The sequence below is a fragment of the Salvelinus alpinus genome, chromosome 31, assembly GCF_045679555.1.
Source record: "Salvelinus alpinus chromosome 31, SLU_Salpinus.1, whole genome shotgun sequence".
NCBI lineage: Eukaryota > Metazoa > Chordata > Actinopteri > Salmoniformes > Salmonidae > Salvelinus > Salvelinus alpinus.
In genome coordinates, this window is record NC_092116.1 from 8,259,363 (window position 1) to 8,277,867 (window position 18,505).

Below are 18,505 nucleotides of genomic sequence, written 5' to 3' on the forward strand. Positions count from 1 at the left end.
TTGACCAAATGAGTGAAATTACTGATTTACACACGCCTCTGAATATCCATACTAGAGTACTACAGTAGCGGCTCCTGATTGGCTGAGTAGGTGGGGCGGTTAATGCATCTCATTAACCAGCCCGATAATAGATGATTTCCAATTTGATTAATTCCTCTACTCTGAATAGAATAGGAATGGAGTTATAGGCCTGCTCAGGCTGGTTATAGACAGACGATCACAATCGAGCTATACCGTAGTAGATCCTATTGCCTAGCCCATCAATCCTATTTCATAAGGACTGAAGACAGAAACAGATAATTTGGTTTCAATTCAACATACATATTTATTAGTGAAACCAAAGTGCTGTAACGTGTATAAATTCAATCAAATAGCCCAGTACACACACCAAAACGTTTCAAATGTTCAAATCAAAAGGCTATTGCACAGAAAATGTGGACAGTCGGGTGCATTGCGAATTCAGAACCGCTGGACAGCAACATAATAAACTAAAGCGCTGATTATTGGGAACGAGATCAGAATGACTGCTAAGGCTTGATCCATAAATTAAAGCTGCAATATGTAACTTTTTGGACGACCCCACCTAATTCACATAGAAATGTGTGTTATACACTGAACAAAAATATAAATGCAACATGTAAAGTTTTGGTCCCATGTTTCATGAGCTGAAATAAAATAATATAAAAATGTTCCATACACACCAAAAATGTATTTCTCTCCATTTTTGTGCACAAATGTTAGTGAGCATTTCTCCTTTGCCAAGATAATCCATTCACCTGACTGACAGGTGTGGCATATCAAGAAGCTGATTAAACAGCATGATCATTACACAGTTGCACCTTGTGCTGGGGACAACAAAAGGCCACTTTTAAAATGTGCAGTTTTGTCACACAACACAATGCCACCCATCTAAAGTTGAGGGAGCGTGCAATTGGCATGCTGACTGCTGGAATGTCCACAAGAGCTGTTGTCGGAGAATTTAATGTTAATTTCTCTGTAATAAGCCTCTAACGTCATTTTAGAGAATTTGGCAATACATCCAACCGGCCTCACAATCGCAGACCACGTGTAACCACGCCAGCCTAGGACCTCCACATCCGGCTTCTTCACATGCGGGATGGTCTGAGGTGGGGTGCCCCTGCCCAGTCATGTGAAATCCATAGATTAGTGCCTAATGAATTTATTTAAATTGACTGATTTCTTTATATGAACTGTAACTCAGTAAAATCTTTGAAATTGTTGCATGTTGCATTTATATTTTTGTTCACTATAGATCTGTCATTCTCATTGAAAGTAAGTCTAAGAAGCGGTAGATCTGTTCTGTATGTGTTATTTCTATGCTTCCCGTTCTTAAGATTCACCAGCTTCAAACAGCTGAAAATAAAATATTTTGGGTTACGGGAAAGATATTTCACAGCGGTTTAGATGGTACAATAATTCTCTAGACTATACTTGCTTGTTTTATCACATAAACTGAAATTAGGCGAACTATTAGAATTTAAGCAACCAGGAAATGGCGGAGTGATTTCCCCATAGTGCATCTTTAAATAATTAAATAGTTAAGCCTACAAAACCAAAGCAATCCATATGTTCAAATCAAAAGGCCTGATATGTCATATGACATAAATAACGCAGCCACATCCGAGTCCCCAAACGTAACATATCATACTAATTTGAGTGCCCCGGATTGATGTTTACTATGTTATGTCTAGTCTATGAGACCAGGCTGGAGACCCCAGTGCGGACACATTCTGAAATCAAAAGATGGTTTAGTATTTGGTTTAAAATCTCAGGGGAAGGTCAAGAGAACAATAAATACTTTTCTGTGAGAATACAGCAATCCGCTTTGGGTAAAAAATTTCATAGATGTTGCCTACGACGCAATAGGCCTACTTGTCCTCATTTTAAGGATAACAAAAACTACTTAGCATACATTTGAACGCCGCAGAAGCTTCGGATATCTTCCCAGTTAAGTAGCCTAGCTTTGTTGTTTGACTACTTGAAAAGAACTAGGGCAAATCACTCGCAGCTCACCTCTTCCAATGCATTGTGGAAAAGTGTGCATCATATTCTAGTAGATGAAGACCCGAAATGAGTAGGCCTATACATCCTGGCATTTATACCATTCTCGATTTTTGAAACGTTGCATACTATTAACATTATATTTTCGTATACTGATAATGCATAATGCGTGATTGCGTTGTTTCCCGCTATTCGTTGATTTCGGTAGCGCATCCCCATATCTAATTCATCAGCTGTTGTCAAAGCCGAAAATAGTATGACAACCAGGAATTTAAAGTATGCCTATACTCGACTTTCGAAATGTCACGTACTATACTTAATTTTTTCGCATAATCAAACGGCCAACAATTTAGGACGCAAGTATGGGTATTCTGATAAGGCCATTAAAGACGAGACACCATTGTCCAGACTGAATACAAGCAAACATAATATGGGAAAGAAGGTTTAAATTATGGGGTTTGCTGGACACTGCTCCTGTAAATCAGTTCCCCAAATAAAAAATAGAAACATGAGTTTCAAGAAATATTTGCATTGGTCCAGCCTACCCTATACTTAGGGAATCCCCAAGGGTCAAAGAGTAATTAGGTCCCTATAGAGATCTCATCATTTCCAGACTGATGTCACTGTGATACAATGGTCTGGTTGAGCAGTCTGGTTGGTTTGGTTATGTTGCTATGATTTGGTTGCCCTGCTGTGTTTTTGCTGGTGCCCTGCTGTGTTTTTGCTGGTGCCCTGCTGTGTTTTTGCTGGTGCCCTGCTGTGTTTTTGCTGGTGCCTTCGCTGTGTTTTTGCTGGTTCCTTTGGCTTTGTTTTTGCTGGTGAACAGCAAAACCAACCTCAAAGTACTTTATTATTTAAGTGCATTAAAAAAATATCATAAGGCCTTACTTTGAGGGCCTAGTTTTTCCCTAATAGAGTGGCCACATCAGGCCTGCAAGTCGCATTATGCTGGCTTGCAAAGCAATGTTTAATTCCTATGGTTCCTATGGTTGAATAGTGTAGCATTAAAATAAACAAACTACTCAGGTCAACCATACTCATGCCACAAAGTCATTCACAACTCTTTCTTAATCTTTTCTGCAAATTTTGTCTCCTTCATGCCACACCCTGGCACTCTCACACAACTTATTCATACTCTGTTCAGCTCTACTCTCACGGTCTATCTGTTTCCCTAGTTTCTCTCTCTTTACTTAGTTTCATTGTTCTGTTAACTACAGGGCTGGGCTATGATTGCATGAGACAGAGACAGGAAGAGCGTGTGTCTGAGAGTCTGTGTCTGAGTGAGTGTGTGTGTGTGTGTGTGTGTGTGTGTGTGTGTATATACGGACGTGTTTTCTTTGCATGAGTGCATTTCCTCTCTTTGTCTGCACCGACGTGTCCTGATCCATTTCCTCCTCACCTAAAGTTGCAAGGTAAGTGCTCTACAAAATAACTTCTAACTACTTTTTCCCCATTTCCCTTATTTTCATTGTCTTCTTTTCTCCACAATTTTTCCTTATCTGGGATGCCTAGCAGGGACATATTTTCCTAGGCACTCCTTTTTATCTCTCCATCTGGATTTTTCCCCCTCAAATTAGCTGAGGAATCTGAGACGGAACAATAAAACTAGTCACACTTCGCTTGCCTCCCTCTTTCCATCCCTCCCTCTAACTGTCCTTCCCTCCATCCTCTCTCAATATCTCTATCAATCACAAAATGTTTAGCTATCTCTTTATTCTCCTCCCTATTTCTCTCTTTCTGTTTCGAGATTGTTTATGGACTCTGCTCTGCACGTAGTCCTTTATCACCTATCTCAATGTAATTATTCCCCTTGTATTTCATCCCTCTACTTCCCTGCTCCTCTCCTCTCACCTCATTTTTTATCTCCCTCACGCGCACGCACGAGCAGCACGCACGAGCAGCATGCACGAGCAGCACGCACGAGCAGCATGCACGAGCAGCACACACACACACACACGTGGCAAATTGCTCTCATATCTCCCTCCGACACTCCCTCTGTCTGCCTGTATTTTGTCCCCGCTCATATTTCTACCTCTGATTAAAAGCGCATGAATGATCTGATTGGCTCAATGACCCCAGTATCCTATCTCTGACCCCCATCTCTCTCTCTATCTCTCCCACCATCCCTATCAATCTCCATCTGACTTGAGGCCATCTGCTGCTCAGGGCCAAAGGCCTAGGTTCCCTGTATCTTGGGCTACGTCCCAGTTCTCTTATATTGCCTCCTTTCCTTGCACCCTAGTTTCCTTTCCTTGATCACTGATCTGGATGGAAGAGACTGAATGGGAGATGCAATGGAGACCAATTGTCCTGTCTTGTCCAGTTCATTCTAATCAATGCTCATGAGAGACGAGACGAGGAAAGGAGGGTGTTAATTTGTTCATGGTCAGGGGCAACCTACAAATTGCCTGTCGCATCAGAATTAGCTATCTGTCAGTGTTAGGACACATCTCTTCCCTCTCCCTTCGTCTCTCCCTCCCTCCTCCCTCCCCTGGCCCATGGAAAGTGTCTAGGCAGTTGAGAGGGGAGATGGGGGAGGCAGTAGAGGGAGAGAGTGGGGAGGAATGCCACAGTAGGCAGGCCCAGCAGTCATGATTATCACCGTGGTGTTTAGCGTTTGTCAGGAACCCGACTCTTCCCCCACAGAGCGCCCTCGCCATGGCCGCTCAGATCACTCCCCAGGCTCACGTTACCTTCCTCATATAAGCTAACCAGGTGAGGAGCACCAACACACTCCTCCTCACCCAGGCCCCCTCAGTCCACTCACACACACAGTCACGAGCGGCCATCAGGCAGAATGGAGCTGGAGTCAGGTGCGGTGCCGGAGCTAGCCGAGGGGATCATGCAGTTAAGTGGACCGGGGCTTTTTTCCTCTTCACGACTCTGTCTAAGCATTGTAACCCTAACGCCTACCGTCGCCCGCCTGCAGCCCTTGTCTGTGGGGGTTGGTGGTGGCTATTTGGCAGTATGTGTCCTACCTAGGCTAGCATGTGTGTTATATTTACTCTCGCTCTCTCTCTTTTTACCCATTACTCTTTTTCTGACGGGTTACTTTTAGTAGCTTGTTTTGTTTTGTTGACTTGATCCTCTGGTTTAGTTTTTCATCTGCTTTGCTAACTGCATTTAATATGTCAGTTCTGTTTTCACAAGGGCCTAATAGCCTTGCTGCTAGATAGCATGAGCGTTTAGCTTCTATCCTCCTCACTGGGATCCTGCAATCCCTGCTGAAGCATAGACCAGCCTACATTTCAAGCTGGTCAAGCTGGTCTGACCAGCATGGTCTAACTGGTTAGGCTGGCCATCCAGCTCATGCTGGTATGCTGGTGATGCAGGTATGCTGGTGACCAAGCTGGTCCATGCTGGTCCAGAATGGTCAAGCTGGTATGGCAAAACCATGCCCATCATTTCCATATTTCCCAGCATGCTCTATTTCAATATATGTTTTGTTTGTTGTGTTTTTGCATGTACATTGATTGATTCATTAATGAGTCGTATGCTACACAAAGATACATAACATACATGTTTCTAAACTAATCCAATCGGTTTTATTGCACCCGTTACTGAAATGGTTGTTCTAGTTTAGATGGTTTAGGTAGTCTCTCTCATTCAACTTTCTAACCCTGGCAGTCAATCTACATTTAGCTTGTGGGTGAATACAAGTTACAATTGTTGGATATCCCCACTCTGGCTGGAATTAAACATCACTTTGCAAGCCAGCATGTTGTGACTTGCAGTCCTGATGTGGCCACTGTATTGGGGAAAAACTAGGCCCTCAAAGTAAGTTCTTATGATCTATGCAATGCACTGTCTTGAATAATGAAGCACTTGGATGATGGTTTTGCTGTCACCAGCAAAAACACAGCAGGGCATCACCCTATGCTGGTCTGTGCTGCTGTTTTCAGCGGGGACGTGCATGAACTTCCTTGCCGGCACTTCCTAATACCTAAATCATTACCTGTGATGTATAGAAAGTTATTGATTCAGGTTTAGTTTCACATGTATTGTTGTTTTGTGTTTGTGACACAGTCTCAACAGTATTAAGTGACTCAGCTCTAGTAGCACCAGGAAAGGGTTCAGCTGATCCTTTAACTGGGTTTAGGCATGTGTTGTGTACCTCTTCTGCTTTGTGGCCCACAAACACTCAAACACTGTCTAGCCACATGTGAATTCTTTCTCCATTGAGTAAGCAATTATGAACCTGTTGACCTATGTGCTCACACCAAGTTACGAAAGGCTGCTGTCGCCATGTCAGTGTATATGTATTTTATCTAAAGACGAATCAAGGATAGCGACCAGCGAGTACTTAGCGTGTTTGCACCCCTTTCTTTTTTTCCCCCTCTCTCTTTCTCTCTCTCTCAGTAAGAACACTCAGTCGATTGTTAACCACGGTAAGCTCTGTGTGGTTGTTTGGAGGGAGAGAGTGAGTCATAGTTGCAGTTTCCATAGATGCTGATCAAAACAGCCATGTTCTTTGTCTCAGGGGTGGAGCTTTAACTTCAAAAAGTCGCAGAGCCGAGTCGTTTGTGAGTGCTCGAAGCTACTGACTCGATCCATGACCTCTCATCGTCATGTAACCTTTTACGATGGGCAATGGCCGTGCCAAGCCAATTCAATCCCACTTTATCAGTACTGAGTTTTTTCAGTGGCGCCTGTATAACTGAAAAATGTCAACTCAATGCCATGCCAAGAGTTTTTACAGCTTTAGTAAAAGCAACATTTATTTTTATGAAGACGTGTTTTGTGCATGCGCTGGATTGTGAGAGAGCGTTTTCGTTTCTTTGGGACATATTTTTCCGAAATGTTGTCATTGCCATTAAGGACTGGTTTCTTTCAAGGTTACCCAAAACCCAGGCCATTTCCCTTCATGCTAATATTAAAAATATAGAGTGGAAACCATGACAAGCCTTTGCCAGTCTGGCTCCCACTTCACCTGGTAGTTACCTACAGTGTGATTATAGTGCAGCTACATATGTTCTGTGAGAGTTGGGTGAACTCTCTGGTGAGTAGTGTTACTGTAACATAGTGTACTTACTACAGCTATAATACACCATCGAACCTGCTTTTAACCCATAGAGCCCTTTGCTTGATTTGTTTTAGGTGTAACGCTACTGGATTGACAGTGAAGCAGCCCCTTTAAGACAAACAACAGGACATCCCATTGAATGAGGATAGACCATACAAAACAATCAACATAGTGCTCTGTTTCAGGGTGAATAGGTTCTAAACGATAAACATCGATACTACCTGTCTCCCATGATATTCCACCTGCCTTCCATTTTATACACAAAAGGTCTGCCAAAGGACATTGGCCACGTTTAGTGTAGTCAGAACAACTGTCTAAGGCCAGGTGACTTGAGTGTAGCCTGTACAACATCCAACATTCATTTACCCTGGAGTATGACTCTATCACTTACTGAATCGGATTGCTACAGGGAAATGACAATGGCAGAGGTACTATGAATCGATAAATCTGTGTATATTATAGCTTTGGAAACTGGCTAGAGAGGCACAGAGAAGAGAACGCGAGAGAGAGCAAGAGAGAGGGAGAGATATTTAGTTCAGTGTGAGCATGTGAGACGTGATACGACTCGCCCTGTAGACACACCCTCTTTTGTACAACCACAAGTGTTGTATGGGTCGGTTTGCCTGCTATGTTGTCGTATTACACAACAATGATGTAACCCTCCTACCCCTATGGTCTTCATCAAGCAACTTGACCCCTCATTTTGCATCCTATCTTCTACTCATTTCCACCTCTATCTCCCTGTTTCTGTCTTCCGGCAGAAATAGTGATTGTTATCATGCTGTGGTTATATGAGTTGTCGCCCATCCACTCCATTCTCTGTCTGCTTTCCAATATGGAAATCGGGGTTCTTGCCAAGTGAAAGCAATTTCCCTCAGTTGACTGTTTCTGCCACCTCCAGTGGCAACAACTCCCCATCTCCATTTGTTTCATTTCATAGCAAAGAAATACACCCCTTCTCACAACCCAGAAAATACAACAGACTCCACTTATACCCTTTCTCTTCCAACTCTCCCTTCTCCAACTCTACCATTCATTTATCCTCCACCCTCACCTCCCCTGACCCACTCCCTCTACCCGGTGCAGAATGCTCCATTTCCAGGCAGCCGCCCTCCCCCATAATCCTGCATCCTACCTACCATCCATCCATCCCCCACCACCATCACATCCACTGACCCACTCTCTCCTCTGCTTCTTCCCAATGCAGAATGTTCCCCTGCCAGGCAGCGCCGGGCCAGTTTGGACCAGAGACACGGGAGCCGGGGCTGAAGTTGTGGCGGGTGGAGAAGATGAAGGCGGTGCTGCTGGAGCCGGCTGAGGTGGGGGCCTTCTTCAACGGAGACTCCTACCTGGTGCTGGAGCACAGGGGGGACCAGGGGGCAGACCTGCACATGTGGATAGGTGAGGTTACGGAAAATCGGGAAAGTATTCAGACCCCTTGACTTTTTCCACATTTTGTTATGTTACAGCCTTATTCTAAAATTCATTAAATAAAAAAACATCCTCAGCAATCTACACACAAAATCCCATAATGACAAAGTGAAAACAGGTTTTTAGAATTTTTTGCACCTGTGGGAAATTCAATTGATTGGACATGATTTGGAAAGACACACACCTGTCTATATAAGGTCCCACATTGAAGGTCCCCAAGAGAACAGTGGCCTCCATCATTCTTAAATGGAAGAAGTTTGGAACCACCAAGACTCTTCCTAGAGCTCGCCGCCTGGCCAAACTGAGTTCCTCTGTGGAGATGGGAGAACCTTCCAGAAGGACAACCATATCTGCAGCACTCCACCAATCAGGTTCATCTTCCAACAGGACAACGACCCTAAGCACACATCCAAGATAACGGAGGAGTGGCTTCGGGACAAGTCTCTGAAAGTCCTTGAGTGGCCCAGCCAGAGCCCGGACATGCACCTGATCGAACATCTATGGGGAGATCTGAAAATAGCTGTGCAGCAACGCTCCCCATCCATCCTGACGGAGGTTGAGAGGATCTGCAGAGAAGAATGGGAGAAACTCCCCAAATATAGCGGTGCCAAGCTTGTAGCGTCATACCCAAGAAGACTCAAAGCTGTAATTGCTGCCAAAGGTGCTTCAACAAAGTACTGAGTAAAGGGTCTGAATAATTATGTAAATCTGATATTTCAGTTTTATATTTTTAAATCAATGAGCAAAAATTTATTAAAACCTGTTTTTGCTTTGTCATTATAGGGTGTTGATGAGGGAAAACAACTATTTAATAAATTATAGAATAATGCTGTAATGTCACAAAATGTGGAAAAAGTCAAGGGATCTGAATACTTTCCGATTTCCGAATGCACTGTATATGTCAAATAAGTAGTGTCCAGAGTTTCTACTGACCGGGGCCTGTATTCACATAGCGTGTCAGAGTAGGAGTGCTGATCTAGGATCAGGTTCCCCTGTCTTGTTCATTATGATCTAAAAGGCTAAACTGATACAAGATCAACACTCCTACTCTGAGAGGGTCTGGAGATTTTGCTGGTCAAGTCACATGTTCATGAGAAACTCATGAGGCCCCACTAATAAGGTACTGGGCATAAAAACCTGCAGAACAATGTAGTAAAATACTCCAACACATACCCTTAATTGAAGTACATTAGAAAGTGGATACATGTAAGAGTGGGATGGAAAAGGATGCCTGAGTCTCTTGGCATAAGAGCCCTCTATTATCTTCCATGGATGGGGCCTCGTAAGCTCGTATCCAGTACTGCTCTGTATATCCAAACTACTAGCCAACCCATTGTGTACACGCCTAATTAACCTCCTTGCGGTTGAAAAGCTAATAACCCGTATGCGTTTAGTGATGACACACACGCCACGACGCTGACCCAACGGCTGATTATGTGAGGACGGAGACTAAGACTGATGGATGGAAGGACGATGAGAGAATGGGGATGGGGGGGAATAAAAGAGAAGAGCTCCCCAGGGGAAAGGGTTGGGTTCTGTGTGTGTGTGTTCATAAAAAATGCAGTAGGGCTGTTATAGTACTCAAATGTGGCGGTTGTTTCCAGCATGTATCCGGTGCTTAGGTGACACTAAGCCAATTGTCATTGCATGGAAGAGGGCACCCCTCAAAAAGCACCCCCCCCCCTCTCTCTCCCTGGCCTCTCTGTCGCTCGTGACCCCTCCCTCCACCTCTTACATGACCCCTCCCTATTTTGTCTTTATTTACTCACTCGTTTAGTCTATGCACCCCATTTCACCCAACCTCTCTCTCCCTTTACCGTCTGACCATTCTCTTTTTTGTAACTCTCCCCCTTTTCTCCCTTTCCCTACCTTCACAACCCCCCCTCTCTCTTCCTCCCAGGTGAGAAGTCATCTCGTGACGAGCAGGTGGCGTGTGCCATGCTGGCTACCCAGCTGGACAACTTCCTGGGTGGTGACCCCATCCAGCATCGCCAGGTCCAGGGCTACGAGTCCCCAGAGTTCATGAACCTCTTCCCCAGGGGGGTCAGCTACAAGGTCGGCAGGAGGGAGGATACTCCTAGTTCATGTTTACTGACAAACACAAGGTCCCAATCCTATCTTGAGAAGTGCATGTGTATGGGATTTTACGTGGAAACTTTCCCATGGACATCAATGTGTGATTTACTGTATCTGTAACTTTGTAATCCGTGTGTTTCCCACATTAGATTTGGGCCCACTATGAGTAATGCATGTTTATCCTAACGTGTTAGGATTGAGTCCTATATTGCCAGTAAATGTAATGTTTTTCCTGTAGAAGCACTACTTTGCATAATTTCATCATATGCTGCTGATTTCTTACCATATCATTCCATATCTCTCTCTTTGAAGTGTTAGCCAGTAAAACCCCAAATACTTCCTGGTTAGATACAGGTACAAAGAATCGACCATAAACAACATTTTCAGATTGTTATCGTTCTCTTTTCTTCTTTCTTTTCCTCTCTTCTATTACTTTTACTCACTTTCTCTCAAAAACACACATGCGTACGCACGCTCACTCACATGTGTAGGACGGTGGTGTGGAGTCGGGTTTCAGGCGGCCCCAGGGTGGGTCAGGGCCGGTCCACAGGCTGTACCAGATCAAAGGGAAGCGCAACATCCGTGCCAAGGAGGTGGTGTTGAGCTGGGAGAGCTTCAACAAGGGAGACTGCTTCATCCTGGACCTGGGAGAGGTGAGATAGAGGGAGAGAGAACGGGGGAGAGTAAGTCGCTCTGGATAAGAGCGTCTGCTAAATGACTTAAATGTCAATGTAAAAGGGGAGAGAGGGGGAGAGGTAACAGGGAGGTGGAGGGGGAGGGGTGAGAGCAAGGGTGGGGAGAACATTGTTGCCTTGCCAAATCCAAATGTCCAATTTCCCCTCATTTAGTAATCAATAAAGTAGGACTAATAAAATAAAACATGTCTGTTTATGTCTTTAGACCATATTTTCGTGGATCGGCTCGCAGGCCAACATGTTTGAGAAGCAGAAGTCGCGTGAGATCGCTAGCCTGATCCGCGACACTGAGAGGCACGGTAAAGCACGCATCACTGACATCAGTGAGGGAGAGGAGCCGCCAGAGATGCTCAAGGTAAAATGGCCGGCATAGTCCTTTCCTCCCAAAGCAAATTAAACAAAGTCACAGACCTAGAGACTTGTCAATCCTCTAATGTCTAAGCATATTTAGAGACTTTGATATTGAGGTATAGGAAGGTAATGGGTCTATAGTTAGTCAGACAAGTTACAATTTCTTCCATTCTGTCACAAACTAGTCTACTCACAAACACTTTTGTTTTGTGGACTGAGGTTGCTGACATGATGTTGAGGATCTAACTTTGAGGATCTGACTTTTTTTAAATAAACCTCACCACAATCCATGTTCCACTCTGCCATGTGATTGACAGGTGCTGGGACCAATGCTAGAGCTGGCAGAGAGCACTCCAGAAGAGGACAGTCAAGCAGACGTCTCCAACTCCGCCTCCCTCTACAAGGTGGCTGGACATTACAATTCTATTATTAAACAGTAGTGTGTCTCATGAAATGTTCTATTGCATTACAACAGTACTATTGTAAATGGATAGCTCACCCCATTTGAGGTATTTTGGAACGTAGACTGCACAGCACAGCTAGCTATACTTTGGGGCTCTTTTTCCCCCAAGAGCAAACAAGGTGAACTAGATCACAAATGAACTAAAAGTCATGGCCGGTGTTGTTGTCCTCCACAGGTGTCCGATGCGACAGGTAAGATGAAGCTGACCAATGTCTCTGAAAAAAGCCCATTTGCCAAGGACCTTCTGGTGCGCGACGACTGCTTTATTCTAGACAACGGGGCCAATGGAAAGATCTTCGTCTGGAAAGGTGAGGAAAACATGTGAACCTCAAATAACATATTTCTGCTCCATGAAATGTATCCCTAGAATAAGTTTTTCGATATCCAACTAGATATCCAGTGTCTCATTAAAAACTAATTTAATCAGTGTTTGTAATGAATAAAGTGAATTGACATTATCATGGTGAGACCTTACTGAGACCTCTATGGGTTAGACTGAGGTGAGACATTATCCCACTTGTTATGATTGACAGGTATGGGAGCCAATGCAGAGGAGAAAAGGGAGGCCTTGAAAATGGCAGATGACTTTATCCAACAGATGAACTACCCCAGGATGAAAACACAGGTGAGTCAAGCATGATCTCACAAATGACAAAAACCCAGACGTTATTTTCTTATTGTCCACCCATTAAGTCTACTCAGCAGCATAGCGTCATGATTTTATTATACCTGAAAACAGTAGAATTTGCATATTTAAGTCCAGTAAGTCAAATTCCATGTAAGTCTTCCTCCATTATAACATTGCACTGCGCAGTGTGTTGTGTAACCACCAGGTCATGAACCCAGTGTCATATGATGCACTAGATAAACAGTTATGACCGGGTAGTCAAATCTCTGCATTGTCTTACAGGTGGAGATTCTACCACAGGGGAGGGAGACAATCATCTTCAAGCAGTTCTTCAAGAACTGGAACTAAACTACAAGGGTTTTCAGAAAGGGGTCTCAATTAACTGTTGCGCTCCTAAAATATAATGAAAATAACAACCTGGAATATAAACGGTCTCAATCAATGTTTAAAAGTCTTCTCATAAGGAGTGAAAAAATCTCAAATTCCAAGAACATATTGTTTTTTTTTTATATGTGTTTACTTATATGTATATATTTGTACGGTACTGTACTCACAGACAACAACTGTTTAGTCATGCATAGGTCAAATTAACTCAAAATAATGAGAGCATTTATAATGATGTCACACCAAATGTGACACTAAGTCACTACTACTGGTTCTGACTGGGAAGGAAAACATGTGTTCACTGGTCTTACTGGGCTCTGTTAGTGGTCTTATTTAAAGCCAAGATGATATTCCACAAAGCCTATAAAGGGAATTTGTTTGCTTTTGTCTTTTTTTGTTGTTGTTGTTTTTTGTTTTTTTACATTTGTTCATGAATTACAGGGACATATTCAAATAATACCTTTAGTAGGCTACAGATTATGAAAATAAATGGAAACTGAAAGAACCCGTACAGAGGGTGGCTTCGTCAACTCTCACTATGACATTGGCTTTGTTCCAAATGGCACCCTATTCCCTATATAGTGCACTACTTTTGACCAGGGTCCATTATGGTCAAAAGTAGTGCACTATGTAGGGAATAGGGTGCCATTTGGGACATAATCGTTGAGTGACTAAGTTTTTATTACCTGTGCCTATTCTCCCCTGTTTGTTTTCCTCACTGGGATAATCAATCAATTTTGACCTTTCACCTGCATGGTGAGAAGTTCCTTGGCTGTTTCACTTTTTCCGTCACTGGATAAACACTTAACGGGTTAACCCCACCTACACCTGAGGGAATTAACCTTCCATTAACGTTAACCTCCAGGGGCTACTGTTGGGGTCGTCAGAAATAGCCTATGTTTATGTTCTTCAAATGTGTATCTAGCTAATGACTATTGTCTTTGACTGGGGACTGATTGTCTGTCCTGAAGTGGAGGTGACCGTTGGTTTCTGTTGCAACCTGGAGATTATTAGGCTAATATTGACCTTTATTCCTTTGACGTGTGCGATTAACACTCAAAAGTGTAAAAGGACCCCCTTCCAATACATGCACCCCACACACTCACACTATTACGGGTCTTTAAGGCCCGCACAGACTGTACGACTTTGCCATCCCCAAACAACATTTCCACGTCGTGGGCAAATTCTTAGGTTGTAAACGATTGTCGGACATCTTGACTCATTCAGTGTGACAGGGTCTAGGTCTGACGATTAAGTACCATTACGTGTGGTCGTAGGCGCCAACAAAGTTCTGGTAGTGTCTGAAATGTTGAGCATTTATCATGTGGTGTGGCTGGTGTTACGAGCCTTTCCCGGTGACTGACAAATAGGAACACCTCCGCCACTGAGTATGCACACAATAATACGATTGTTGTGAATAGTCCGATTATTAAAATAGTTTGATTTAAACATTGACATGCTTTGCAAGAAAACGATTTCCTAATAATCTTGTTTACATGACACATCTGAAATCAGGTTACCTGATGGGACTTTGATAAATTCACAAAATCGCTAATCCAAATAAATGTTCTACCACAGCAACCATGTTATTTTTGGTAAGAATATTTGATTCTGACATATAAGGTTCGTAAAATGCATACTTTTAGTTTTTCCAAATTCAATTAACTTGTGCATAAGCATAGAGGAGGCTTGAGCTGCTGGTGCTGGCACATGTGCTGAACAAATGCACCGCTGCGTTTGATGTAGCCGCCTAAGTCGGCTGACGTAGGCTCCCAAGCCAACCGCAGAATGTGACGACCAAACTGAAATAATTTGCACAATCTGTCCATGTTGATCACAAGAGTTTATTTTGGGAACATCGCACAGTGTGACATGTAATTATCGTAAAAGACTGAATCCGACGTACTGTTTGTATCGTAAAAGACTGAATCCGACGTACAGTGTGGGAAGGCCTTAACCCCTTTCTGGGCCATTCATTGCGACATTTCACCTGGAAAACCAACTATTAGATAGTAATTCCCAGTTCCAACTATCGGTAAGTAATTCAGGTGTGATCATGACTGGTCAAGATGATGCATGACGCAAAGAACCTCTCACCTTTGCATTCATATCTATCAAATTTATGATTGCTATTGCCTTTTGTCTTAGCAACAGCAGGGCAATACTTAGCAGCAACAAAGTTCAGATTGGGTTTGCCAACCAGGCAGATTTATGGTTGTTTATTCAGAAGGAGAGAGATACCCAAAATGTTAGGGCCTACATAAAGCTGTCCCAACAGCAGAGCTTTCTTTTCACCACCATGGAGTGAATCCTCACCACTGCTACACCTGGCTATCAGCGGAGCCTTGTCTGGCAGCAAAACAGTTCATTCAGCCTCATTTACCGCCTTTTTAAAAAACAAAGCTGATATGGCTGACTTGCTTAAACAAATGTGGTTTCTACTGACAATTGAGATATGGCATAAGGGGACGACAAGCGGATAAGGGGCAATCCGTAATTTCGATTAAGACGTTAATGAGCGAGCTAGGACAGATATAGAAAATATAACTATTTGTTCAGCACTTTTGAAATGTACAGAGACAGAATTCAAAAGATGAGTGGTTCTTACAGTATTTTCCCTGTACAGCAAGTCAGAACCGTGGGATAAACAAAGGATGCTTATATGCAGACAATGAAAGCTCTTACAATATTTGATTATTACATTTCTCTAAAACAAGCTATAGGCTACATGTGCACCACCAAGTCTGAACAGTAGACACATTTATGAGGGGAAAGGGACCAAATTATTAGGGTGAGGCACATGGGCAACTAACAGCTTACTACACAACATACCCTTAGTATTACTTTCTTAGCTACAGTATACGGTTGAAGTCGGAAGTTTACATACACTTAGGTTGGAGTCATTAAAACTTGTTTTTCTACCACTCCACAAATGTCTTGTGAACAAACTTGGCAAGTCGGTTAGGACATCTACTTTGTGCATGACACAAGTAATTTTTCCCACAATTGTTTACAGACAGATTATTTCACTTATAATTCACTGTATCACAATTCCATTGGGTTAGAAGTTTACATACACTAATTTGACTGTGCCTTTAAACATCTTAGAAGACCAAGACCTCAGAAAAAAAATTGTAGACATCCACAAGTCTGGTTCATCCTTGGGAGAAGTGTCCAAACGCCTGAAGGTAACACGTTCATCTGTACAAACAATAGTACGCAAGTATAAACACCATGGGACCACGGAGCCGTCATGCCACTCAGGAAGGAGACACGTTCTGTTTCGTTGAGATGAACGTACTTTGTTGCGAAAAGTGCAAATCAATCCCAGAACAACAACAAAGGACCTTGTGAAGATGCGTGGTGGAAACAGGTACAAAAGTATCTATATCCACAGCAAAACGAGTCCTAAATCAACATAACCTGAAAGGCCGCTCAGCAAGGAAGAATCCAATGCTCCAAAACCACCATAACAAAGCCAGACTACGGTTTGCAACTGCACATGGGGACAAAGATGTACTTTTTGGAGAAATGTCCTCTGGTCTGATGAAACAAAAATGGAACTGTTTGGCCATAATGACCATCGTTATGTTTGGAGGTAAAAGGGGGAGGCTTACAAGCCGAAGAACACCATCTCAACCGTGAAGCGCGTGGGTGGCATCATGTTGTGGGGGTGCTTTGCTGCAGGAGGGACTGGTGCACTTCACAAAATAGATGGCATCATGAGGGAGGAAAATTATGTGGGTATATTGAAGCAACATCTCAAGACATCAGTCAGGAAGTTAAAGCTTGGTCGCAAATGGGTCTTCCAAATGGACAATGACCCCAAGCATACTTCCAAAGTTGTGGCAAAATGGCTTAAGGACAACAACAACTCAGTTACACCAGCTCTGTCAGGAGGAATGGGCCAAAATTCACCCAACTTATTGTGGGAAGCTTGTGGAAGGCTACCCGAAACGTTTGGCCCAAGGTAAACAATTTAAAGGCAATGCTACCAAATACTAATTGAGTGTATGTAAACTTCTGACCCACTGGGAATGTAATGAAAGAAAGAAAAGCTGAAATAAAGCGTTCTCTCTACAATTATTCTGACATTTCACATTCTTAAAGTAAAGTGGTGATCCTAACTGACCTAAGCCAGGGAAATTTTACTATGATTAAATGTCAGGAATTGTGAAAAAACGGGGTTGAAATGTAGTTGGCTAACGTGTATGGAAACGTTTTGGTGTTTTAGATGGACATTCCTAAAATTACATTTCAGGCGACAGTGTAGGCTATTCCTCAGTAAGCACGGACCGACGCCTACGCCTTTTGGATGTATTTTAGGGGGTAGATCAGCTTTAATATTGCAGATAGATTGTGGCTTCCATCAATGTAATTGTCTGCATAATTTCCAATCCCCCCCGTATATATTTTTTGAATATATTTTTGTATATTTTCCTTTATTATTTTCCACCAACCCTATCACGCCTCCCCTAATTGGTGTAAACTAATGGACAGCAACACTTAGGCTTCTACTTCCAGCTTATACATACTTTATACATTTCATGGACACAGTGTATTCTACAATAGTTATTATTTGTTTGTTTTTAGTCCCATCCTTCAGCTCCCCTCAACCCCACCCATCTATCTCTGAACACCATCCAGTTTTGATTTCTATTTGCCATATATTGTTAACTGCGCTGTTTCACAAAAGTTCTGAACCTATGTACATTTTACGGACACAGTATATTTTACATTAGTTATCTTGTTGTTTTACGTGCCACCCTTCAGCTCCACTCAACCCCTCCCATCTTTCTCTGAACACCATCCAGTTCTACTTGCCATGTATTTTTCAATGGTGCTGTTTCACAAAAGTTTGAACCTTTCTATTCTTATCGTTTCTACAGATTGTCAATTAAAGATACAAATGTTTTTCTAAAAGTATTATTATATTATTGATCGATTGTCTATGACTTTTCAAATCACCCAGCAGTGCTATTTGCAGAGTTAGCTCCAGGTAAATGTTGCACATCTTCAGCAATTCCTGAACCTGTGACCAAAAACAAGCTACACATGAACAGTACTAAAACAAACGATCAAATGATTCTGTAAATCTGTCTGGACTTGATTTCCACGTACACCGGCGGCAGAACGGCCAGGACCGGCCCTGCATGCGGCCCTGTTCTAATGTTTTTCCACTAATTGGTCTTTTGACCAATCACATCAGATCTTTGTACATCACATATTTTTTCAGACAGGTGAAAGAAAGCAGGTATGGTCTGATACAAACAAGTCCCGGCGGGGGTACGCCCAGTACCTTAAAACGTGAGCCTATCACAATTAACACAACATGCCAAAAGAACTATAGGCTATTACAGCATTATTTAACATTACCGCATGTCAGCCACATGAAAAATGAGCAAATTGACTTGAAACCAGGTGGTGGTATA

The 18,505-nt window shown here is 42.8% G+C and overlaps 1 protein-coding gene across 5 annotated transcripts; it reads left to right on the forward strand.

The window, feature by feature from the left end:
* Nucleotides 1-1,723: 1,723 nt before the first annotated feature.
* On the forward strand, nucleotides 1,724-13,462 carry LOC139561184 (macrophage-capping protein-like). 5 transcript variants are annotated; one of them, XM_071378130.1, is made up of 9 exons: nucleotides 1,724-1,850; nucleotides 8,253-8,446; nucleotides 10,377-10,531; nucleotides 11,044-11,205; nucleotides 11,453-11,602; nucleotides 11,916-12,002; nucleotides 12,237-12,369; nucleotides 12,595-12,686; nucleotides 12,972-13,462. In XM_071378130.1, exons 2-9 carry the CDS (start codon nucleotides 8,254-8,256, stop codon nucleotides 13,035-13,037), a joined length of 1,038 nt encoding a protein of 345 aa, XP_071234231.1. In that variant the 5' UTR covers nucleotides 1,724-1,850; nucleotide 8,253; the 3' UTR covers nucleotides 13,038-13,462. The 5 variants fall into 5 exon arrangements, with proteins under 5 accessions (XP_071234231.1, XP_071234230.1, XP_071234229.1 ...); XM_071378129.1 differs by lacking the exon at nucleotides 1,724-1,850 and adding an exon at nucleotides 1,858-1,968; XM_071378128.1 differs by lacking the exon at nucleotides 1,724-1,850 and adding an exon at nucleotides 3,279-3,434.
* The last annotated feature ends 5,043 nt before the right edge of the window (nucleotides 13,463-18,505 follow it).